Source organism: Condylura cristata, unplaced genomic scaffold (genome assembly GCF_000260355.1).
Source record: "Condylura cristata isolate star-nosed mole 26May11 unplaced genomic scaffold, ConCri1.0 scaffold00013, whole genome shotgun sequence".
NCBI classification, from domain to species: domain Eukaryota; kingdom Metazoa; phylum Chordata; class Mammalia; order Eulipotyphla; family Talpidae; genus Condylura; species Condylura cristata.
The window spans coordinates 30,053,860-30,079,263 of record NW_004567114.1 but is presented as its reverse complement, the minus strand read 5'-3'; the positions used below and the strand labels follow the sequence as shown (position 1 = coordinate 30,079,263).

The window sequence follows — 25,404 nt, the reverse complement described above, 5'->3', positions numbered from 1 at the left end:
TTAGCCTGCTCTCTGGGATCTACAGTTTCCAGGATGAAGCATCTAACTTTTCTTGTATTTTGAAATGTCACGTCCAACTGCTTCTTAATGAAGATTCATTTATCCTTTTCACACTGTTACGTATGGTCTATGGAGGATACACTTCTCTCAGTCCACATGAGTAGAGCCCATTACTGCTAATGGAAATTTTGCACATGCTGGTGAAGGTGAAGGCATCAAAAGAATCTACTTGTAGACATTTTTATTTGGCTGCCTTAAGATTTCAATGATGATCTCTTTTTGCCCTCCAAAAGGGGCTGGGTGCTGGGTTCAAGGTTATAATTTTAACAGGTATAAGTATTTCTTTCCTCTGTTTCAGCTGAGAAGTTTTGAGAGTGAAATATTCACAGCCATTAAGAGACCTCCAATTTAATTTCTCATCATGCTTATTCTGTAGTTCACATTAAGTCCAAAGTACAGAAGGAACTGAACAAGTGGACTTGTAGACATCAGATAGCTGACTATGGTGTTGGCCATGGCCTCTCAGGATGGTCAGAACTTCTTCCAGCCTTTCTCTTCCTGGATATCTCGGGTTTATGAAGCTCTCCAGCAAGCAGGAGGTTCCTTATCTGCTTCGCTGATTAACTTAAGCAAACAAGACTCTAAATTGAGTGACAAGCTAGACCAGGACTTAGATGATATTCAGATTCAGGAAACTTACTTTGAAGATGAAGAACATGGCAATACTTGGAGTCAAGAGGATGCAAATTCCTTGTTTTTTGAAGTGGATCACTTCTCCTGTTGTAATAGTGATTTGCAGGACTCTGCCCAAAGTTCAAGTCCCAGACTTAGCCAACATGCAAAGGACTCATGTTCTATAATATCTCAGTGGTCCAATCAGAGCTTTGATGACCAAATGTCACCACCTGTGCTTTCTTCTGTTGCTGAGGAAGAACGTCACCTTGAAAAGCAAAGGAGTGGCCTTCAACACGGCTTTGACAGTCAGCTCTCTGGTACTTTAGAAAATGTTAATGGAAAAAAGCAAGGTAAGCTAGCCAGTGATCATTTGCTCTTGGTTCTTCACAAAGGATGTTTCTACTCATTTTATTTTGACTTGTTTTAGTTATCATATGGATTTTATTTTTCTCTCTCTTACATTTTTCCATATACTGGATTCTTACTGAGAAATGCAGTCCTTAGGAATATTTTCAATATATAAAACTTTTGAAGGTTCATGCTTATGAGCTCCATATTCTAAAACAACAGCTCTGAGCAAGTGGAATGGTGAAAATAAGCTTGTGGGTTCTGTTTGAGAAGACCCTTGTACATATGTCATGTTTAAAAATATCTTTTAAAATGTTCTCTTTTTTTTCACTGGGTTAAAAATCTCTAGATGTTACTATATTATTCAGTGTGAAATCCTGTGCAAAAAGCCATACTTGTTGCAAAATTTTAGTTGATAACACTCCAAGAACACTTCTCACAGTGTTTCACTGGGACATGATGTGAGATGACAGTAGATAGGAAATTTCTGAAATAAGAAGAGCTTGCTTTTCTTTTAGCCTTGAATGGAAAGTAAACTGCCTATAGAGCTTTATCCTGTCAGAACACAGCATATAATGGCCTTCAATAGATGCATAATGAATATGGTGTGAAAATGTAATTAATTCTGTAAAAGTAGCTGTAGTATGTTCAGGCTTGAATTTCTCATGCTTATAATGCTCTAAGACTGAAGTAGAACATTCCACCTACTTCAGGAATAGAGGTGCATGATACGCCAAGAAAGGTGTTTGGTGTGTACATGTGATGTGTTGTTGTAATGTATATATAGGTCATGCAGACTATTGGATCAGATTTATGCAATACAGTCTTGAAGTCATTAATCCTTTTCTTATTGGAAGGATCAGATTTTTCTGGAATACCTGATGGTGATGATTTTTTAGTGATTCCTCTTAGTATTATCAATTTTTAGGGATATGTTTTATAAAGCTTTGTTGAAAAAGGAAATATTATTCCATACTGTTTGTAATAATGCCTTCTTGATATTCTTAGTCAAATTAAAATAAAACTGAAACTGGTGAAAATAAGATAGGCTGATTCTTTCTGAATCTGATAAACTATAGAAGCAATTTTAAGTCCTTAAAAATTATTTGTAAGGACAATTCTAGGAATATTTGGGCTACCAATAGGGTACCTTTATTTGACTTGAAATTTCCTATTTTAGAGAAGTCTTGCTAAAGTTGAGGTGTAGTTCAGATTGTTAATATGGATGGATTTATCTTCTTTATTACTTAAAAGTAGAATTTTAAAGTTTTTTATCATTGTTGCCATACTCTTAAAGCAATAAGACAATTGTGCTCTTGTGTCAGTTCAGATGTTATTTCACTAGATTGTGGCCTCTCAGAAGGCGGGGCCATGCCATTCATATCTGTATCATTAATATCAAGCTACCGTTAGGTATATAATAGGACATCAGACAGTAAAGATGTAGTCGCAACAAGGAAAACTAAAAACTCAAAGAGGTAGACGTGATTATATTCCCATTTCATGTGTGAGAAAATTGATGCTTAAAGAATTTGAAAATAGACCCATGATTCACAATTAGAAAGATACAGATGCTAACTCTAGAGTAACAAAAATATTCTCACCCCTTCTTACAGATATAGTTTACATGCAATAAAATTCATCCTTCTAAGTGTATAGTTCTGTGAGTTTTGATAAAGAGTGTTATAACCACCATCACATTCAGGTATAAAACCATTTTTTTTTAAGATTTATTTATTTATTCATATAGAACTGGGGTACAGGCCAGAGACTCGGAGGGCGAGAGGATTCACCAGAGATAGAGCAGGGAGCAGAACAGGCAGATCGACGAAGTGCACTGCTGAGGGGAGCAGTGGGTGGGTTAGGAGAGGTCTGCCTCGCCATGTGGATCTCCTCCTGGGCAGGCAGGAATTGAACTCATGCAGAAGTGGCTTAAGCTTCTTAGTGCTGTGCTTTAAACCGCTGCACCACCAGGGAGGTATAAAACCATTTTATCAGCTCAAAAATTTCTGACAATTTCCCTGTAGTCATGTTGAATAAAGGGGAAAGAATGTGGGTATTTTTACTCTAAATCTTTATTCTAAATTTAAGTGGGAAAGTTTTGTCTTTCACTATTACTTGGTAGGTATAGATTTATGTAGCAGTTCTTTTTTTATACTCAAGAACTTCCTATTCCAATTTGCTGACAGTTTTTAATCAGAAAAGATGGTGAATTCTGTCAATAGTTGCATCTATTGATAATGATTTTTAATTTGTCAAATAAATAGCATGGATTAATTGATTAATTTTTGAGTATAAAACTGGTTGCACATCCCTGGAATAAAAACCTATTTGGTCATGTTATATTATTCTTTTCATATGCAGCTGTATTTGATTTGCTAGTATTTTATTCAATAATTTTTACAAATTTGTTTTAATTTGGGATACAGTCATAATAATTTTAATATTTTGCAATATCTTTCTGTTTTTGGTATCCGGATAGCATTGGTTTCATAAGTGAACTGTGAATTATTTCTCCTTCCTACTGCCTGGACAAATTTGTGTTAAATGAGTAATATTTATTTCTTAAGTGTTTGCTAGAATTTCTCAGTGAAGCCATCTTAGTCTGGAGGTTTTATTTTTGTGGGAAGATAATGAAATACAAGATAAACTTAAAAATATGCATCGTTATTCAAGTTGTCTTTCTTGAATCATTTGGGCTGTTCTTGACTTCAAAGATTTAAAAAATTTTGTGTGTGGACATAATATTTCTGTGTATGTGTGTGCTTTTAATGTATATAGGCTTTATAGTAGTCTTCTTTTTTGTTTCCTGATGTGATGTTTTTGGTTCCTTTCTTCTGTGGAGAGGGTCTCACTGGGTAGAAGATTTATCTGTCTTTTATCTGTCTTTCTGTCTGTCTATCTCTGTCTATTATCAATATATAGACCTATATCATCTTTTTCAAAGAACTAGCTTTTCAATACTAATTTCTCTCTATTGTTTTTTGGTTCCTAGTATCACTGCTTCCTACATTATAAATTATTTTCCTACCCTTTCATTTATTTATAATTTAGTCTTTTTATAGTGGAATAATTTAATATACACATTGTCTTCTAAGCTCAGCTTTAGTACATCCAGAAATATTAATATATTGTTTTTGTTTTTCCTCTTAAAAATATTTCCTAATTTCTCTTTGACTTTCCTTCTTGATGAATATTTTTAAGTATGTTGGTTAAAATTCAAATACTAGGAATATTCTAGATAACTTTTGGTTACCAATTCCTAGACTAACTAATTGTGTTTAAATATTTTTGTTTTAGTTTTAAAAATTGAGTTTTTTTTAAATCATCTTGAAATACATTCTAATTTGTTGAATATTTCATATGTATTCAAAAAGACTACTTTTTTATTATTGGGCACAATGTTCTATAAATTAGTTCAAGTCGTTTGAGGCTGTTTTTCAGATTTTCTGTATATTTACTTATTTTAGCCTACTGATTTTGTTCTGTTGATTTCTGAGAAGAGCTGATATTTCCTTCCTGTAGTTGTGAATGTGGCTAATCTTTTCAGTTCTATTAATTTTGCTTCATGTAGTTTGAAACTATGTTGTTAGGTGAACACACATTTTAAAAATATGTCTCCTTGTCCTCCCTGGTGGCGCAGCGGGTTTTAGGACGCAGCACTACAAATGAGCTCCAGCTGCTTCAGTGCTCATTCAATTCCTGGCCTGGGAGCTGACCCACATGGCATGGCAGACCTCTCCTGACCCGCCCGCTGCTTCCCTCAGCAGTGTACTTCATTGATCTACTTGTTCTGCTCCCCACTCTGTCTCTGGTGAATCCTCTTACCACCCCTACTCCTCTGGCTTATATCCAGTTCAGTTCATATTAATAAATCTTAAAAAAAAAGTCTCCTTTGATTAATTGATTTCTTGTTCATTATGTAATCAATCCTCAAAAAAAAAAAAACCCTAATATTTCTTGACCTGAAGTCTACTTTGATATTAATATGATTACCACAGTATTTTTTTTTTTTGGATAGTGTTAACGCTATGTTTTCTTTTCCATTTTCAACTTTAAATATCTATATATTTATAATGGGATTCTTGTACTTGGCATATAACTGGGTATTAAATTTTTAACTAATCTGAAAATCTCTTACTTTTCATTCTTAGCTTTATTTAATATAATCATTGATATTGTTGAATTAAGAGATGTCATCTTGTTATATACTTTGCTGTTTATTTCATCATTTTTTAATTGTCATTTTTTTCTGTCTTTTTTTTTTCTGTGTTCTGGATCAAACATTTTCATTATTTCACTTTAATGCTGGCCTCATTTATACATCTTAAAATGTTTAATGATCACCCTAAAAGCTAGATCATGCATCTTTAATTAATCTCAGTATGTGTTGAATAGTATTGTAACAACTGTAGGTGCAGTTTGATGTTACAACAGTACACACCCCAATTCTCCTTCCTGTTTTATTGTAGTCACATATTTTTTACATGTACAGTAAGTCTTCAGTAAATTGATACTGCATTAATGTAGATGGCTGACTTATAATGATTAAAATACAAAGTTTTATATTTAATTCTTGTATGCCATTGAAAACACTATTTTACCTTTCATGCTATATGTACTAATGAATTTCCTTAGGTTTTTTTTTAATCTGAAAAAAAAGTTCATTTATTCTAAAATATGCTTTAGTTAGATAAAGAATTTTGAATTGATAGCTATTTTCTTTCATTACGTTAATGGTGTTATCCTACTGTCTTATTTTTTTTTAAGATTTATTTATTTGTGCATACAGAATTGGGGTACAGGCCAGAGGCTCAGGGTTGGTGAGAGGCTTCACCAGAGACAGAGTGGGGAGCAGAACAGGCAGATCGATGAAGTACACTGCTGAGGGGAGCAGCGGGCGGGTCAGGAGAGGTCTGCCTCGCCATGTGTTCTCCTCCGGGGCAGGCGGGAATCGAACTCATACAGAAGCGGCTTTAGATTCTCAGTTCTGTGCTTTAACCGGCTGCAACACCAGGGAGGGCCCTATCCTACTATCTTAAGGCTTGAAGGCTTGTATAGTTTTATATGAGAAGTTATGGTATAATTCACACTATTGTTACTACACGTGAATTGTCTTTTTTCCAGTGGATGTCTTTAGGAGTTTGTCCTTAGTTTTCAATAATATATGTCTGTGTGTGTGTGTGCATTTTTGTGTGTCTGTGCTTCTGTATTCATTTTTCTTGGTGTTCTCTAACATTCTTATGTCTATGACTTAGTGATTTTCTAACACTTTTACAAAACTCTTAGTCACCATTTCTTTACATATTTCTTCAATTACAGTATCTCTTTCTCATTTTGCTGTTATAGTTATACAAACATTAGACTCTTTGATATAATTCCACAGTTTTTGAATATTATTTTTACTTCATTCTTTATTTCTCTTTGTATTTCAGTTTGGGTAATAGTATCTAACGACATAACTATCAAGTTTACTAATATTTTCTTTGCCTATTTCAAGTCTGATGAAGAGCCCATCAAAAACATCCTTCACTTCTGTTATCAAGTTATTCATTTTTAGCATCTTGATTTGATTAAAACTATTTCAATCTCTCTAATGAAATTCCTCAGTAATTCATCTATATCTTCCTCTTTTCCTACTATGACTTGTAACATGTTAATCATAGTTATTTTAAGTTCCTACCTGATAATTCCAACATTTGAGTCATATCTGAGTTTATCTTGCCTGATTGGTTTGTTTCTTGACTAGGCTTCTTTCATTTCATTTTGGTGATTTTGATTAAAACCAAACATCCTATGTTTCTTCTTAGAAATGGTTTAGGCTCTTCTAAAGCTGGGTCTTTACATTGAAATAGTGAGTCAACAGTCTGAATTTGAGTTTGGTCTGTTGTGATTGTTAATCTCAGTGCAATATAGGCTTCAAAATCTTTTATTAATTACATTGTGGGGCTTCTTTGTTACAGAGTTTTGTCAAGACTGATATCATATTCAATTCTGAGGCTCCTCTTTTTAGCCCATTGTTAGGGAAGGTGATTGTCTCTCTTTTCAGGTTTTTGTCCCTACTCATTAGTTGGTGTTTGCTAATGTGATATGGTTGTGTTGGAGTATTTTCTGGTTTCTTGTGTTCTTGGGTAGCCTCAGACTTAGGCAGGTGCTTTGTTTACTTCTCTTAGTACTCTTCAGAGGTAGGGTATTCCCAATGGTCTGACACCAAGACTTTATTTTTATGCTTATACAGAGGTGGTGGAAGTTTTTATTTTATTCCAGTCACTCACATAAATGTGTATTTTCCTGTTGTATGAGGGTGACTGGATTTACTGCACTTCCATAAGTGGCTTAAGGAATTCATTTCATAATAAAAATGTGAGAAAAGCATCTTGGCATGACTTATTACCTTTCTTATAATAGCTGTTTCCCCCTTCCTTCCAGACTATATCATGACAGAAGCTTTCTCCATTCCTGCCTTGTTCCCATCTTTCTTGTGAGTAGCATATGAGTCTGATGGGGGGAAATACTTTTAAGTAGATCTCAATTTCCTCTATTTTTTGGCTCCCATAAGTTCTGTACTACTGGCTAATTCACACTTGACCTTTAGAAGTCTCTTTGCGCCCTTGTTCAGCATTTGTGGTTTGCTAGCATCTTCAGCATCAAGTTTGGGGGAGGAGGCTGAAGAACCCAGTAAACACTCCTATGCTGCTCCTTGTGTCTCATGGTCCTTAACTGGGGTGCCTTCTCTGCGCCTTTCAGTTTTCTCAGTTTATGGATAGTGTCTGGGAATTTTGGTCTTATTTAGGGGCAAGATAGGAAAGGTATAGCTGGCCTATCTTTCTGGAAGCAAATGACTTCAAATTAGTCCTTAATAGCTTAATGATTAAAAATACCTCCACTTCTCTCCAAAGCTTCTCAAAAGCTACACGACATAATAAGAGCAAAGGGATCATATCTATGTTGGTAGTTATGAAGGGCAACATTTCTTTATAATGGGATGCTTGCCCCCCTCAGTTAATGAAATATTTGTTGAACACCTACCATGTACAGAGCACTGTGGGGGATGGATACATATACACAGTACAACCTCCTGCTATGATTGAAAAATTTATATCATTTGTTTAATATGTTCCAGAAGTTGCAAACATATTTTTAATACCCTTGTTCTCTGGTAGCATTGGGAGTTGGGAATGTGGTGCAGATCTGGAAGAGACTGTCTTGTTGGCCCAATTCACTCATGTTTTATAGATAGAGAGCTTTGCTAAGTTGCCTCTAGGGAGCTTCCATATCTCTCTCCCTCCCTGATGAAATATGGCTCACTAATTTACTTCAAAAGCCTTATAGCCAATGAACAAAAGTTCTTATTCTCCTCTTTCCTCAAAATGCTTAAATCCCCCAAGGGCCCTGTGAAATTAGGGTAAGAGCGTGGACTCCCATCTGTATGAATAGTTAAACACTTGTTGTTTTTGGAATTTTACCTGCTGGTTAGCAGTCTTAAATTATCCTAACATGTTCATTTTTTTTCCTTTATACCAAGCAATCACACCAGTTGCAATACATGGACTGTTCTGCACTCTATTAAAGAGATGTATTTGGAGATTACACTAGGAAAAGGAAGCATTTTAATCAGTGATTTATATGCACTTTTTAAAAAGCCTTGTCAAGCCTGCTTTTCCCATTTAACCTTGAATTCTTTTCATAACGTTGTATCTTGATTTTATGTTCCTTAATGTGCCATATTTTTCTCCACAATAGAATTTAAGCTAAATTGGCCCAAAACAAGAGGGATGCTGAATGCTTTTTGTAACCATGGAAACATTTCTGGGCACTTACTGAGGACCTGGTTGCCAATAGTAATGTAACGGAGAAAATAGATACACTTCATTTAGCAGTTGCCTATGATTAAGAAGCAGATAGACTCCTCATAGTGCCATCTCAAGATAGGCTTTTTGGTTTAAAGACCCAAATCCTAAACACCAACTTCTCAGTAGAGAAGCAGTTATGACACCTTTGATATGTGTTGGGAAGGAGTTCTAATTGCATTTAAAAATAATTTCTGTTTTCAGTTTTTCACCTCATAATTAATATATATATATATATTTTAATTGAAGTTGTTTTTTAACGACATGTATTTGTTTCCAAGAAATATGCTCACTATTTCCTGAAATAGCTTGCTAATGGAATTAATGTGTTCCAAGTACATTGGCATATAGAACTTTAGAAACACTCTTTGGCTTGATGGAATGTATTTAAAAAATAGAACAGCAGGCTTTGAAATCATGATGATATAATTTGACTTTTCAATCAGATTACTCTGAGGCTAATGTAACATGGAAGGGAAAATCCTAGTATTCTTAGTTGCTGGTTGGTTTGGAGCTTTTATGGGTTGAAGGTATTATGTTTTGTTAATGTTCTTGGGATTGTTTGTGGCAACTAAGACTACATGGTATCAGGCATTATAATGCACTTGATTTAGAAATCATACTGGCCTCACTTTCTATAGGATACATTACTACTGTTGCATCCTGACCTTTTCATTTGTAACATGGAAATTTGCTTTAAATTGCTAACGTGTTTTCTTGAAAGTAAACTTGCCCCTAGTTAAATTTCTCTATCAAAAATTGTTCATGATATAAGGTTTAACATCCTTCAAAACCTTTAGAATTTTTCTCAAAGCATTTTGAATTTAATTTTCTTGATAAATTGATGTTTATGTTTTAGAATAACTAGTATTTTTAAATGCTAGAAGCTTACAATGCTTTCAGAGTCTTGACTTTTAAGGCCAACAGGTTGTTCCAGCAATTGTTACTTATTTTGCATTTTTTGGTAATTTTTAAGGGATATTCAGGCATGAAACAAAATCCTATAGGAACAGAAGTTAGAACATGTAACTTGTACCTGGTCAAAATATAGATGAAATTTTTACCTTGATGGCTCTGTCTTGTTAGAATCGAATGCTAGGACATTTTAAAGGATACATTTAAATGAGAAAATAAAGTACTTCTTTATTTTTCCATTTTTATCATCATTAGGAACAGACTTCAAATAAATTCAAATTCCATTTTAATTATCCAAGGGCCCAGAAAATTGTCTCTAACAATTACTTGATAAAAATAATTAAAAAAAAAAAACAGGCATTTTCTTTGCCCTCAGGCATTACTTGAGCCAGGTATATCTTGTCTACAGTGTGCAATTAAACAGGAAAGTAGCTGGAGCCAGGCTGAAACTACACACTGAATAGCACCTTTCCCTCTATTTATTTTGTTTGTTCTAACTGGGTAAGATTCTTACCTTTGTTTTTTATTTATCTTTATAACCACAGAGACATTATCATTTTCTCTTTCTCCTTCTTCTATTCTTTCTTTGGCACATGCTCCCTCTTCCTCCCCTATACTCTTTTCCAATATCCACCCCTGAAAAGCAGCCTCATCATAGAGTTTATGAAGTTTGATGATAAGATCCTCTTCTCTTTGAGCTAATTATGGTTAGGGGCCAAGGCCATCGCTAATGGACTTCTAAGTGTCCTTTATATTTCCTATTTTTTTAAAGATTTATGGAATATCTAAATACATAGGAAAATATAGTGTGTATAACAAATACCCACAAATCCACCACTTTACTCTGCCAAAGCTTACCATTTTGCCATATTTAACTGATTCATTTAAAGAAACTTTCTAGCACGCATATAATTGGAGTCTCTAGAAGCCCCTCTATTTTCTTTCCCTTTTCTTCTTTTCAGGAGAGAATCAAAGCCAAATTCAGGGTTATAATTCCCATAATTGTGCTTTTTTTCTTTTGTTATAAGCATACATATCTGTAAATTACACATAACATAATTCTACATGTTTTAAAACTATAAAAATGCTATCATTTTGAACATATTACTTTACAACTTCTTTTGCCTCCCACTCGGTATTACACTTTCAAGTTATTCAGATACATGTAGATTTGACTTATTTTAACTGCTATATAGTTGTCCATTTTATTGATTGGCATCCTGTTTATCCATTCTTATGTTAAACAAATCTTTCCATTTTATGAACATCTAATTTATAAATTTTACAGTTACAATAATTCTACAATATAAAAGTAACTTTGAGCATATATACTGAAGGTTAAATAGGACATATCAGAGAATCCTATTTTTGAGTGTTTTTCTTTAAGTAATTTCTTTTCTCATTGAGGTCCCTTGAATAGATTCTCTTGCTCTCCCATAATTTTTCTTGAAGGTTGCAATTGGTTTCTTTGTCCTATAACCAGAAGAATCATAACTAATAGAGTATTTAAGACATTAAAAGAATCTAAAGTTGTATTTATTTTCCACAACAAGGTTAAATTATGAATGAGGCCCTCCCTGGTAGCGCAGCGGGTTAAAGCGTAGCACTGAGAAACTAAAACCACTGCAGCATGAGTTCTATTCCCGCCTGCCCTGGAGGTGTCCACATGGCATGGCAGACCTCTCCTGACCCACCCGCTGCTCCCTTCAGCAGTGTACTTCATCAGTCTGCCTGTTCTGCTCCCCACTCTGTCTATGGTGAAACCTCTTGTGGCCCCTGAGCCTCTGGACTATACCCCAGTTCTGTATGCACAAATAAATAAATCTTTAAAAAAATTATGAATGAATGAGGACATGGAACAGTGACACTAAATTTTAAGGAGGTTATAAGTTTCTTTTATGCTTTGTTGTATTTTCTTTTTGAGGTAATGGTTTATAACACCAACTTTTGAAATACTTTTTAAATGAAATAGTCTTATTTTACTTCTTTGTTCATTTTCTGATGTCACAGGATTTCTCCCTCTGGGATAGCTCACCATTGTTCTCCCACTACTGAAGCACCCCTAGTCTTCTACCTCAATCCATTGGGTGCCCCAGCCCCTGTTTTCACCCCTCTCTACTTCTGATCCTCAGATCTATGTTCAGATTTCCGGAGTCCTTCTTAAAGTTTATCTTTGATCTTTTGATTGGCTTCTCTCTACTGCACATATAAGTGAAACCATGAAGTATTTATCTTTTTCCTCCTGGCTTATTTCACTTAGCATAATCCCTTCCAGTTCCATCCATGTTGCTGCAAATGTCATGAGTTTATTTTTTGATCTCTGAGTAGTACTCTTTTGTGTATGTATTTCACATCTTCATGATCCACTTATCTATTCTGGGACACATAAGTTGTACAGCACTAACTTTAATGCAAGTTATGAAGCTACCTTTTCAGGTAAATATATAGATTATACACAAAAATTTATAGTAAAATTTCATGTCTTCAGGCACTGTCCAAAGTTCATCTATGATACTCTAGATTTATATGTACAGTTTTTTTTATAAGAGAGTCAGTGGCAAGGCAGTCAGTAATCAACCAATTGGACTTTTCTCTGGAGAAAATAAAATTGGAGAAATACATTAGGATCTATGCTGGTTTTTAAACTACTATCTCAGTTAAAATTTATCCTACTGTATCCTGCTGTGACTGTTGGGCTGAAATTCTGTAAATTGCATGTTATCTCTGCCAGGGAACATTATCCTGTGTTGTGATAAAAGGAGCAGTAGAGAGATATTGGAAGATGGAGGCAGGACGGTTGGTTTTACTTCTTTCTGCTTGTACTCACTGCCTCTGTTACTGGCATCACCATGTAGCCTTTCACACCCTTCACACCACTATCAGCAGTTAGGTTGGTCTTCAGTCTCTTTCAGCATTCCAGAATCAGCCTCATGTGTCTCACTTACGGTGAACAACACTGAACAGGCAGTTTTCCCTTCTCTGATTCCGAGCCCAAACTGTTGAGTTCCTCTTCTGAAATCCAAACTACTAGCTGCAGCCAGGTGATGCTCCCTCCTCATGTATCTGGGTCTCCTGTCTATAAAGCCTTTTCTCTGAGTTTCAATTTTTTGATAACTTTGACTGTTTCCCTTTGCTTCTGTAGCCTGAAAGGAGATAGCTCTTTCCTGCTGTCACAACCCTGGGTTTTTTTTCATGTTTTTCCTATTCATTCAGTGTTCAATACCTTTACAACCAATATTCTCTAAATTAAATTCCCTCTGGTGAAATACCTGTTGTGGTTTTTGCTTTCCTGGCTGGGCCTTTACCTATATAGTAATTAAGGCATGTTAAAGCATGTATATAGACTTAGAAGTGAACATATTCATTATGCAAGAGCTAAAATCTGTAAACAGGCTTTCTGGAGAAGCTAGGGAACTAGTAAAATAGACATCTCAGTATTACCTATAATTTATATTCACCAGAAAACATAACATGTCAGTTGATAAGTGCCATATTCCTACAAAATTAAGCAGGGTAAGGGAGTAAAAGTTAATTGGATGAGTACTACTTTATACAAGGTGATATATAGAATGACATCTCTAAAAAGGCAGAAGTTAATGAGAGGCTTGAAGAAAGTAGGTTATGCAAATTTCTGAGGGGAGAGCATTGCCTGCTGAGGAAGAAGGGTTGAGGGGTGGTATGGGGTAAGGAAAATGTTTGGCTGAGTCATTGAAAAGTATGACTTGTCCAAGCTGATCAGCATCTTGTCATCAGTGATAAGACTGATGGCTATTAGCTTGAATTTTCAAGAGTTCTTGAAATTGATGCTTCATAACTCTTTTGCTTGAGATATCAGGTATGGGATTATCACAGGAGACTTTCTCATTCATAGAAAGACCTCAAGACATCATTTCAAAATTCATTTTTTTTTGGAGAAAAGAATTATGAAGTTGAAGTCTCAAACATTGTCTTAAGCTGTAATTACAGAACTTAATTCATAACCAAAATAAGACTTCAAGTGTTTCTGGAGCTACCTAGTTTTTATTCTGCCTTGCTCCCACAAAAAGGAGTCACTGATAAGCTACATAATAAAGTTGGAAGATTGTTTCCCTGTATTTAGATCCATAATGACAAAATGTTATGCTCATTTGCATTCATGCTAGATAAGTTTGTGCATGAAATGCTGGTTCTTACCTTTGGAATGTTTCTCTTGGCCATAGCTGAGGCAAAATTGCTGAGGTACCAGGAACCACACAAATGAACTGAAATTAAATTGGGAATTCCTCAATATGTTATAAGCAAAGGACAATAAGGTTGTGAGCTCAAGATAAATCTATGAGTAAACCTGATTTCATGAGGAGTTTTATCCAGGAGTTCAAAGATTATATTTGGGATCTGGTCTCTCTCTCTCCCCCTGCCTCTTGTGTCTGCTGCCATCCTTTGGCTCCATTTGTAATGAGACTGTTGCAAGAGCTGCTAGTTAATATCCTCTCAGGTTATGATCCAGTGGAGAAAAAAATGACCCCTTTCTTGGGGTGAGCACTAATTGGAATGATTTGCTTGGATTGGCTTTGTTAATATGGCAAACATCAACAATCAGTGATGTCCAGGTTACTCTGGACAGCCTAAGTGACCTATTACTCCAGGTCTAAGCTTGGAGAAAAGACAGTTGCTGGAATATTCCAAAAGTTGGAAGAAGAGATGTTGGGTAGCAAAAAGAAAAAAACCCTCATGGGCATCACCTCTGTGCTCACATTGTACATGGGTTGCAAGCTGCTCCTAGAATAAAGTCTAGGTTCTTCCTGTCACTACACAGGCCTTATGCCACCACAGGTGTCATGAACACCTGCTTCTCAGTCCTGAGAGAGTCACATCTGCTACAGATCGAGAAATGCAATGTTTCATTTCACACTGCTGCTTTAGATGCTGGCTCCTCTCCTAGATGTTAGATTTTTTTCTTAACTGATCTTTTTAGATGAACTTAACTGCACATACTACTGTGTAGGATCCATATTAGTTATCCTGTATGACAAATTGTGACAAACTTGGTGCTAGAGTTTATCTGGGTTAGCAATACAGGCCTGAGTTAGCTGGGTTACCTGCTCAGGTCTCACAGGCTGCAAAGTCTCATCTGGGCTGCATTCTCACTGGGAGATTGGACTGGAACATATCAGCTGTCAAGCTCTCTCTGGTCATTGGGAGAATTGGCTTCCTTGCAAATGTAGGACTGAAGGTCCCAGCTTCTTGCTGGCTATTGGCTAGAGACCACGCATAATTTCTTGGTACCTGGGTGTACCTGACAAGGTAATCAGGTAAGAAACTGACAAGGAGAAACTTCTAGCAACAGGAATGTTGCATAGTGCTATCATGGGCATGGGGCTCCATCACCATCATGTTCTACTGGTTAGAAAAAAGTCACAATTCTTATGTATAATGGAGAGAGGAAAGGGTGTGGACACACAAAGGAAGTATAGTGGGAGGAGGGAGGAGAGTTGTTGATCATGTTAAAGTTTGTCCACCATGAGATTCTAGCTTCATCAATTAATAAGCAGAAAGCTGCACCAAAGGGGGAGCTACTTACATGCCTTTATGGGAGTTATTTGCCCTTAGGCTTTTTTTTTAATCAGGAAATTTTATTTTATAGCATAAGAAACAGCTACTTCTTTATCTTGGCTACTCTGCAAATGGTATATCCAGGAATCTTTCATGAAGAGATTTGCCCAAAAGCTAAATCTCTAGAATTGAATCAATTTTGAAATGGTAAAGAAGTACAAAGAGAATGCAGACTTCACAGGAAAACTCACCCAGTGGCACGTGTTTCTCTTGGGCAGTGCCGGCAGGACTTGCCAAGAGTCCTTATTGACTGGAGGTAGCTCCAGGTGGAGATCTTGATAGCTCATATCACTAATAATAAATATAACAGTGATAGATATTCAATAAATTGTATCTTTATGTGATAGATACTTTATAGATTAATCACTGTAATAATTTTATGAGGAGTGTTTGCAAGGAGAGTAGATGAAGAACAAACAAGAGCTTTAGGGAGGATTAGTAATTTGTTCAATGTCTCTAGCTGGCACCAAAGTTGGGTTTCCAAACCACAAAAGTCTGACTCAGAACATCCAAGGGCTTTGCTCGTGCTGCCATGGCCTCAGAGTAGCTTGAAATGTTTTCACTGCCAGTGCACTCCTCTGCTATAAGGAGTCCAACTTGACAGCAGTTATTGGCAACACATTACCAGTAACTGCACCTTCTCATGGTAGCATAAATGTCCTTCCACTGAGTTTCAAGATTTTGTGGGGAAAGGGACTGTGTTTGTAACCTCCATTTCCCTAGCTCCTTCTTGCCAATCTCCTCAGCATAGTTTGGCTTCTATCTACTAATTCAGTGACCTGCACTTAGTTACATCTCCAGAACCTCCTGTCTGCTTTTCACTTGACTGCTTCAGGCAATTATTATCCTCCCTTGAAACTCACTCCTCACTGCATTCTGGACTCTACTTATTCCTGGTTTTCCCTTCGCCTCTCCTTTTCACTCACCTCCTCCTAACCCTTCAGTACTAATTTCCCTGTGTAGACTCTTCCATGGTTCCCACATGCAGTTCTCTAGTGCAAGCTTTGCTCTTGAGCTCTGGGCTCATCTGTAGAACTACCTTTGCTTGGGTGGTAACACACACTCAACTTGTTTAAAAACACAACTAATCACCAAATCATCTTTCTCTCCTCTAGTGAATGGAAAGTGAGTCATCAGAATAAGATAGGTGTCTTTCTCAGCTTTTTATCCCTCACAACTCCCCAACCCCATCTTTATTTTTTCTAGTATGTATCAAATCCTATTGATTCTGCCTCTATTTCTCTTGTATTTGTCCAAAATCTCTATCTTAATTCAGATATATGTTCTTTTTTGTTTGGTGTATTTCAATATCTAACTAGTCTATTTCTATGTTCCTTCGATCTCTTACCATTCAGGTTTTCCTAAGAATGCTCATTTTAATTGCTGCATCAGATTTCCTGTCTTGCACAAACAGCCTCCTGGGATGACTTTCTTTGAAAAATGCTTCTGTCTTCCAGAATCCTGAAATACTAAGCATGTTTCACACCTGAACTTGTAGTTTCTGCTCCCTACTTCTGTATCTGCCTAGTTGAACACTGCTCATCTTACAGCAATTACCAATTTGTTGTTTTCTTGAGGTGACTGTCTTAACCCATTCAGGTTGCTGTAGCAAAACCACTAGAGGTGGAGTAGCTTAAGCCAGCTTGATTTCTCACAGTCCTGGATGCTGGGGAGCTAGTTTATGGCACCAGCAAACTCAAGTGTGTGGTGAGAGCTTCCTGCCTGGATCATAGCTGCCCAACTTCCCATTGTGTTCTCATATGGCAGAGGGAGAGGGAACACTCTGGACTCTCTTATGAGGGCACCAATCCCATTTATGTGCACTCTGCTCCAGTGACCTCATCACCTCTCAAAGATTCCATTTCCTAAAACTATCATATTGGGGCTAGAGTTTCAGTTTATGACTAGTGGGTGGGACATTCAATTTCATAAAAGAAGCCTTCCCTATCAACTTTCTCCAGTTTTTTTTATACCCCCAACATCCCAGTGTTCCACCTCCTTGTCCCATTCCTGGCTCTTTTTTTTTGACATCTTTCTGCTTTATGTTTAAGCAACATCACATTTCCCAATAATTTCTATTGTGTACTGCATATGCCTTAAAACATAAATAAAGGTACCCAACTCTGTATGCTCTTTGATGACAGGATTTTGTGATTTGTCTTCACATTCCTAGCAGTTAGCACAGTATCAGTTTCATAAATGAAAAAAAAACAAAACAAAACGCTTAATGAATGAATGAATGAATGAGCAAAACCAAATTTTAGTTCTCAGGACTGTATCTTATCATCTTTAGGAAAATGATTAACTTGTAGATATTCTACAATAATTAATGATTTCAGACCTTTGGAAAATTTTGGACAATGGCACTCTGCAAGTCTAACACTTTTGACAGTTTGTGTTGAAAGACATGAGGAAAAAAGTATCTCAACTGTCATCATCTTGCACTAATGAGACTACCAGGTAAGGCACACTAGCTTTGCCTCTGGGATTGAAGCAGGGAGCTTTGGTTGTGCAGGTGAGGTTACTGTGGTGTCCCCATGTGAAAGGAGCTGTGAAAGGCCCATCTCAGACAACTTGGCAGTAGTGAAAGAACTACAAGCCACAGTATTGATAGATCCTGGCAATATCTCCTGAACATGTGCCAGTGATATACAACCAAGGGAGCAATAACTCTTCTTTGTTACTCCAGCTGTGGAAATAAAGTCATGATATTTCAGATCTTAGTGGCATAGTCCCAAGGTTTATTTTCAAAAGATGTTTCTCCTCATCAAAAGATTCTTAGTTGATGTGGGAGAAATGTCCTCTGTCCCAGAGAGATTCGATCACTCACTCTCAGTGCAGAAGAGTACTTATATTGCTGGTTATCACTAAGTCTTTGAATTATTTCAATTATCTTTTAAGTTTATAATGGAATTCTTGTCGGATTGTAAGTATTTAACCTCTAAATGTTTTAGAAACTGCTATGATTTTAACTACATTAATTTTGTATCTTTGTTGTCTGATATGCATGTTTGGGTTCCCCTGTTAGGCTGTAAACGCCTTAGGATGGGAACCATGGGATCCTCCCATCACTACTATAATTTGTACCATGCCTGTCATAGGTTCAATTCACAGTACATATTTCACAATTAACTGGGAATGGTAGACACCACAAAGGTTTTGTCATGGCTTTGTCAGGTAAAATGGAAGACTGGAGGGCAAGCTGAAAGAATACATGGAGACCTGTTCTTTTGGCCTATGCTGTATTCAGGAATTTTTGAAATGGGATTTTTAAAAAGAAAATTGTACAGAGTTGATCTTCATCAAGTATCTGTTTTATTAACAATTCTTTAAATGTACAAAGGTTACTTTGCAAGTATGGGAATATAAATGCTTCCTCCTCCTTCATTGTTCAGTTTCTCTTCATTTCCTTTGTTTGATCTTTCAGCATCACTGACCTCTAAATGTCATGATCCTGAGCTCAGCCCTTGTATTTGTCTCTCTCACTAATCACATCAAATTTCAAAGTTTTAAATAACATGCATATGCTAATGAGCCTGCAGCCTACTCTTGAACTAAGGCAGTGCTTGCTTGTAACTACTTGGGTCTAATGGGCATTTCAAATTTATTATGGGCCAAATCTGGATTTGCAATCTCCTCTCAAAATTTTGCACTTCCCACAGTCTTGCCTCTTTCTAAATAGCAACTCCATTCTTCCAATTTCTCAGGCCAAAAATCTTGGCGTCATCATTCACACCTTTCTTTTTTATTTCCTACATACACTCTGTCTGCGAATACTGTTGGTTCTACCATAAAAGTATATCTAGAATAGTGCAATTCCTTCCCACCACCACTGCTACCACAGTGCTTCTAGCCACTAACATGCTATCAACAGTGCCCATCCATTTAAAGTAAAAGCCAGAGCTCTTTCTGTATCTAGAAAGTTGTTGCAAGCCAGCCCCATGACCTCATCCTAATTTCCCCCTCTTGTTTCCTCTGCTTTAACAATTCCAGCCCCTGAGCTTCTGCTTCAAGACTTTTGTATGGGTTCTTCTGCCTGGAAAATCTGTCCTCAGAGTCTATTGAGATTGTTTCATTACCCCCTTCAGGTCTTTGTACAAATGGCCTTTCTCTCAGATCTCCCTGATCACAAGAGTTTAAACTGTATCCTCTCCACTCTCCAGCTGTTCCATCGCATTTATATGATAATATTTTTATTTATAACATCTTTCATTTTGACCTATTTCACTCTCTTGTTTGTCTCCATCAAGATAGACATTTGTCTTCCACTACTATATTCCCTGCATCTGGAACAAAATATATATTTGTTGAATAAATGAATGAGTGCTTTTAAAAAAGAATTTGGTATTTCCTATTTTCAAATAAAATCTCCAAATTGAGTGGTTGAATTTGCTGTGAGATCCTTTTAAATTTGTAAAGAGATCTATAAGCTATTGAAATGTAAGAGCTGCTAACTTTTCTTCATTGTTCACAGTATATTAGAAAGAACTTGTCTAACATTTTAACTGAAGAAATAATCCACACTATAGTTAAGCAAAATATTTTATTTTGAGGCCTAGATTTTGACAGTTGAGCAAGTAGAATTAAAATGTGCAGTGCAAGAACCTGGGAGCATGGAAGAAATTGCCCCAGTAAAAAATTTTTATACTATTTTCCATTGTCAAAATGTCATGGTGAGCCATGTGTGTGAAGACTCTGGTCTTTTGATTTGCTGGGCTCAAGTGCCAACACTGCTCTTGATGCTTATGTGTGTGCCAGTCACTTCACCTAGAGGACACACTCTTCTTACATGTAATGGGCATAAGAATATTTAGTCCAGTGTCAGAGATGACACAAAGCCAGGCACAGAATTAAGCATGTAACGGATACACTTTCTGTTTCTCAAATATTCCTGCTTTTTGTCTTTATGGCCTTTCACATATTGACTATTAACTTAGATTCTGAGGACACGCTTGTGGGATACTTTTGCAAATATAGTGAGTCTTCTCTTGTAACTCCACTCTACCATCACACTGGGACTGGCGCAGGGTCAGGTCACAGGGAGTGGCCTCTTCTGCTCTGTGGAAGAAGTATGTCTAGAGGAGGGGTGCCAGCCTTTCATCCTGGGGCTCCTCATGAAGGTGAGAAGCCACTGGCTCATGGAAAAGGACTGATCTGACACCCAGTACCAAATGCCTTATCACAGCTACACCAAAGACCATTGTTGCTGAGTTTGAAATCTTAGTGATAGGCAGCACTGGAGTTAATGCAAAGATTAAAAAATAAATATATCCTTTCATTTCCCTCCAACTTAATAGATATACATTTGGGTTAGTAAAGGCAGTTGATTATATCTAGGTCACTTTATAAATCACATTTGATAGTTTCTAAAGCCTGGCCTGATTATCTTGAAGCTTTCATATTGAATTCTGAAGAGTGTTTTTTTGTGTGTGTGTAATTCCTTGTTTTAGTGAGCTGGGAAAAAATTTAGAGAGTCTAAGCCCTTTAAAATGGTCACTGATTTCATTTGTTAAAGCAATCCTCCCCTACCATATAGGTACAGGTATATAACATATGATCCCACTCAAGTTTACAACAGGTTGTATATATATATATGTGTTGTTTATACATGTGCGTTATTTGTGTATCTATATGTTGCTTGTGTGTGTGTTCGTGTTTCTATCACTTTATTTCATTTTTAGGAGTGCAGATACAACCTACAACTTTGATAACTCTTTTTCTTCCTCTTCTTCAGAACTTTGGAGAGTTACTAAATTTACTTAATGATTTTCCCAGGGAATGTTGCTTTGAATTGAATTTGGAGGATTTCGTTTCAGAGTTTTCCATATTTTCCAAGGGAAGAAAGGGGTAGGTAGTGATGGGAATTCCCCATTCTCCAGAAAAGCGTTCTTGTTTTCACCCTCCCCTCCACAGTTTGTTCACACCAACCCGCATCCCTGAAGCTCATCCAAACTGCTGACTCTGCAGAACGGCTTCATCTGCCGCAGACTCTTCACCCGGGATGTGATCTTCTTAACGCATATAAAAGACTCAGCAAAGCTTAGCTAAAATTCCCAGTGGGCACTAGGAACCACGCAGAATCAAACTGGACATTACTCTGTGTTCTGGGAATTTGTTCCTGACCCATTATCGCAAGCGTGGCCACCAGGCTGACTAGGGAACCCGGTGTCCCCAGCACCGGTGCCGGTATTGTGCGCCCCTTGGTGGTGACAGTGGGCACAGAAATGCACATGGATGCAACCAGTGTGAGTCTTCACTGGCAAGGGGAGTCCTGCGTTTTCAGGATGTAAGAGATAGGAGAAAAAGGAACTTGTGAAGGTTCTCACTTGTGAGAAGCGACATTTTATGCCTTCCTGGAATGTGAGCCGTTTGAGATTTTAGAAAATGTCTCTACTGACTGTCCAGAGCAGGCGCTCTTTCCAAAGCCCCCCCCCCCCACCCCCATTCTGGAGAGCTTTCTTCTTAACCCCTTACTAAGAACTCAGCGTTTATTATAAGATGTATCATGAATTGCCAATAGCTTTCCAAATATGATTTTATACAATGCTATTTGGTCATTTTGTGGGTGATACTTGTGGTGGTTTTAGAGTTAAAAATCGAGACGGCAATTATAAAGCCTCAAACAATTTTATATGAAGTTCCATTTCCTAAGGTATCACCCTGAACAGTAAGATGTTACAGTGAAAATCAGCCAGTGAAACCTGGATTTGGATTCTGGTCCACCATTTATTTCCCGTGTGACCCTTGGGCAAATAGCTTGGACTCTCTGGGCTCGGCTTTCACACCAATATTTTCTCCTAATAGTGAACATATGATGACTGATCAGTTACATTTATCACCCACTGGGGTGGGATAGGAGGCTAGCAGGGGCTTGTTTTTATATTTCACTGTTTAATCCCCTAGTTCATATATATATATATATATATACACATATATATAATATTTAAATATCTATATACATATATTTAATATATATTAAATATATATATACACATAAGTATATATATACATATATACATAAGTATATATACATATATATACATAAGTATATATATACACATATTTGTATATATATATATTTAAATATACCATTTGTATACAATATCTTCCTTTCACATTGATTTTTGTAAAATTATAGATCTTCTTTTACCAATTATTGACTGCTATCTGTGAATCTGTTTCAGGTATGGCCTATCTACCCATTAGCTATTGGTTAATTTTTGTTTTAGTATGTAGTTTTTTGTTGTTGTATGTATTTTTTTGTACCTTGTAGTTTTTTGTTTTGTTTCTACTGAGTTATAACTTATATTCAATGAAATGTGGGAGTCTTAAGTATACAGCTTGAGAAATGTTTATGTTTCCACTTGATAATTACTACCTACATCAAGTTAGATACCTCAGATGACTCCCTCATGTCTGCTCCCTAAGGTAACCTCTGTTCTATTCTTATAGCTAAAGGAAATCTCATTTTATGCCTGGTTTGTTTAGATATGGAATAGAAGATAAATTTTATTATGTTATTTTTAAGCACCTATTGAAATAACCATTTGGTTCCCCCCCTCTTTTATTATGTTAGTGGATTTATACTGGTTGATTTTCAAATGTTCAGCTACATTTGCATTATTGTAATAAACCATACTTTGTTACGATATGTTCTTCTTATATATCAAGGGGTTTGAACTGCAAGTACCTGGCTTATGGCTTCTGCACCTTTATTCAAGAAAAATATTGGTCCGTCAGTTTCTTTTCTTGTAATGTCCTTTTAAGGTTGTGGTACCAGCATTATGTTTGCCTCTTTTTCTATTTTCTTATTATGTAAGTTTTATGTTAGTGTTTCTTTTAAGAGATTTGACCTGTGAAATCAATCTGGATTTGGAGTTTTCTTTGTGAAAAGAAATTAGATAGTTGATGAAATTTCTTTGACAAGAGGCTTTATGAGTTTCTTTATCATATCTTTCCAAATACCTGACTTTTTATACAGACGTAATTTAAAAGTATAAATTTTCTTAAAAACACTGCTTTAGCACCTCCCATAAATGAAATGTGTATTTTCGTTTTAATTAAGTGCAACATATTTTATAATTTGTTCCAATATCTTTCTGTTTATTTTTCTTTTACTGTTTTCTAGTTAAACTGCATAGTCAAAGAATATACTTATGACTTTAGCCCTTTGAAATTTTACATTTGCCCTGCTTTATGGCACAGCAAAAAGTTTATTTTGGTAAGCATCCCATGCAAACTTGGAATGCCTATCATGAAAGATATATATTATGTGTGTGTGAGTGTGTATATATTTTCTATATTAGGGAAATTTGGTTAATTGTGTTCAATTTTTATGTAATCTGGTTTATGTCACATTTTCAGCTTTATAGATCATATGATCATAGATTTTTCTTTCTTTTTGGGCACTTAGGTTGTTTTCATAGCTTGGCTATTTTAAACAGTGCTGGTATGAACATAAGAGGATGTATATCCTTTTCAACAGTGTTTTTGCCTTAAAGTTTACTTTGTCTGATATCACTCTATTGTGCCTTATTACTTTGGTTGTTCTTTGCATACTGTAACTTTTTCTCTCTAGGTACAGCATATTTAAAGAAAGTCTCATAAATATGCACAGTTGGATTTTCTTTGCTTTTATCTAGTATGATGGTATTTATCTTTAGAGGATCAGTCCATTTATATGTAATATGGTTATTAATATAATTGAGCTTAAGGCATCTGTTTGTTTTCTAGACTCATCCTCGCATCTTGTCTGTTCTTTGTTACATATTTCCTTTCTAACCTTTTAAATTAATCAAATATTTTAGATTTTCTTCTCCCATTAACTTTTACGTATTTTTAACTGGTGAGAGGTTGTAATATTATAATATATAATACCTATATTTTATGGAGATTATAATATTCATCACTAGCTTGTTTTTACATCTCAATTAAGGAGTTTTAATCAAAAAGTATATTGTACCACAGATGAATTTCTACTATGGTTTTACATCATTCAGCCCCTGTTTACAACACAGAGGAAAGATCAAGATCCAATAGTGATTAAAAAAAGGACATATACAACCCGCGGGGATTACAATTGAGATGGAAAAAAAAATGTACAAAATGATGTAAAAATAAACTGTTGTAAAATAAAAAAAAGGCCATATACACTAATTATCCAGATTATTTTATACAAATAAAAGTGCATGAGGTCATTTAGAATATTTTCTCCACTCTTCCTCACACACATCAGTGAAAAGTTGCTTTCATTTATTGCAGACTTCTTCACTGCTAGGGTTTGTATTACATGTGGCATATGATTTTTTTGGAATGAGAAGCTGGAGTTTTAGACACCAAAGAGACATGTTATCTTTTTCCTTGAAGTGCCATGCACTTCCATGTTCAGGGGCCATGACTGTGGCATGCCTGATCTCGCTGGCCATGCCTGTCAATTATAGTTCTCAAAAATAGAATTAAGAATTACTTAAATGGGAAAAGTCACCAATGTACTAACTTTCTGAAAGGCTAATGTCTCATGTTGTTATTACCATCATTATATTCTATTTTTCATTGGACTGTAACTTTGGATTAGATATAAAAGAATTTTAAAGGAAAATTATAATTTTTAATGTGAATTTGAAAGTAATAGTAGGTATCTTAAGCTGTACTTGAGACAACAAAGTAATTTAGAGGAATAGTATTTTCTAGGTGTAATCAAAAACAAAGGGGACCTCCCTGGTGTACTAACCCCTTGGTTTTGTCTCAACACTATGAAGAAATCTATAGCCACTGAAGCATGAGATTGATCCCCAGCCAGAGAACTGGGGATCCACATGGAACAGTGAACCTCTTCTGTCCTGTCTATGTAAAAGTATGAAAATGCCGATTTCAGTATTGACTGAGACCCAAATCTGATGTAAAAGCAAAGTGAAATTTTATTAGATAGCTCGAGCTAGGGTCCCACCCAGTGATCCGACACAGAGGACACTCCTTGAGAGGGAAGGACCCCGGCTTCTTAAAGTCATGGGTTTATAAAGGCTGG

The 25,404-nt window shown here is 36.1% G+C and overlaps 1 protein-coding gene across 1 annotated transcript in view; it reads left to right on the top strand.

The window, feature by feature from the left end:
- The first annotated feature begins 502 nt into the window (after positions 1-502).
- SYT16 (synaptotagmin XVI) overlaps positions 503-25,404 on the top strand; it is a 79,689-nt gene continuing 54,787 nt past the window's right edge. Inside the window, exon 1 of the mRNA XM_004681804.2 lies at positions 503-1,025. Coding sequence (XP_004681861.1) covers positions 503-1,025 — 523 coding nt within the window. The remainder of the gene's footprint in view (positions 1,026-25,404) is intronic.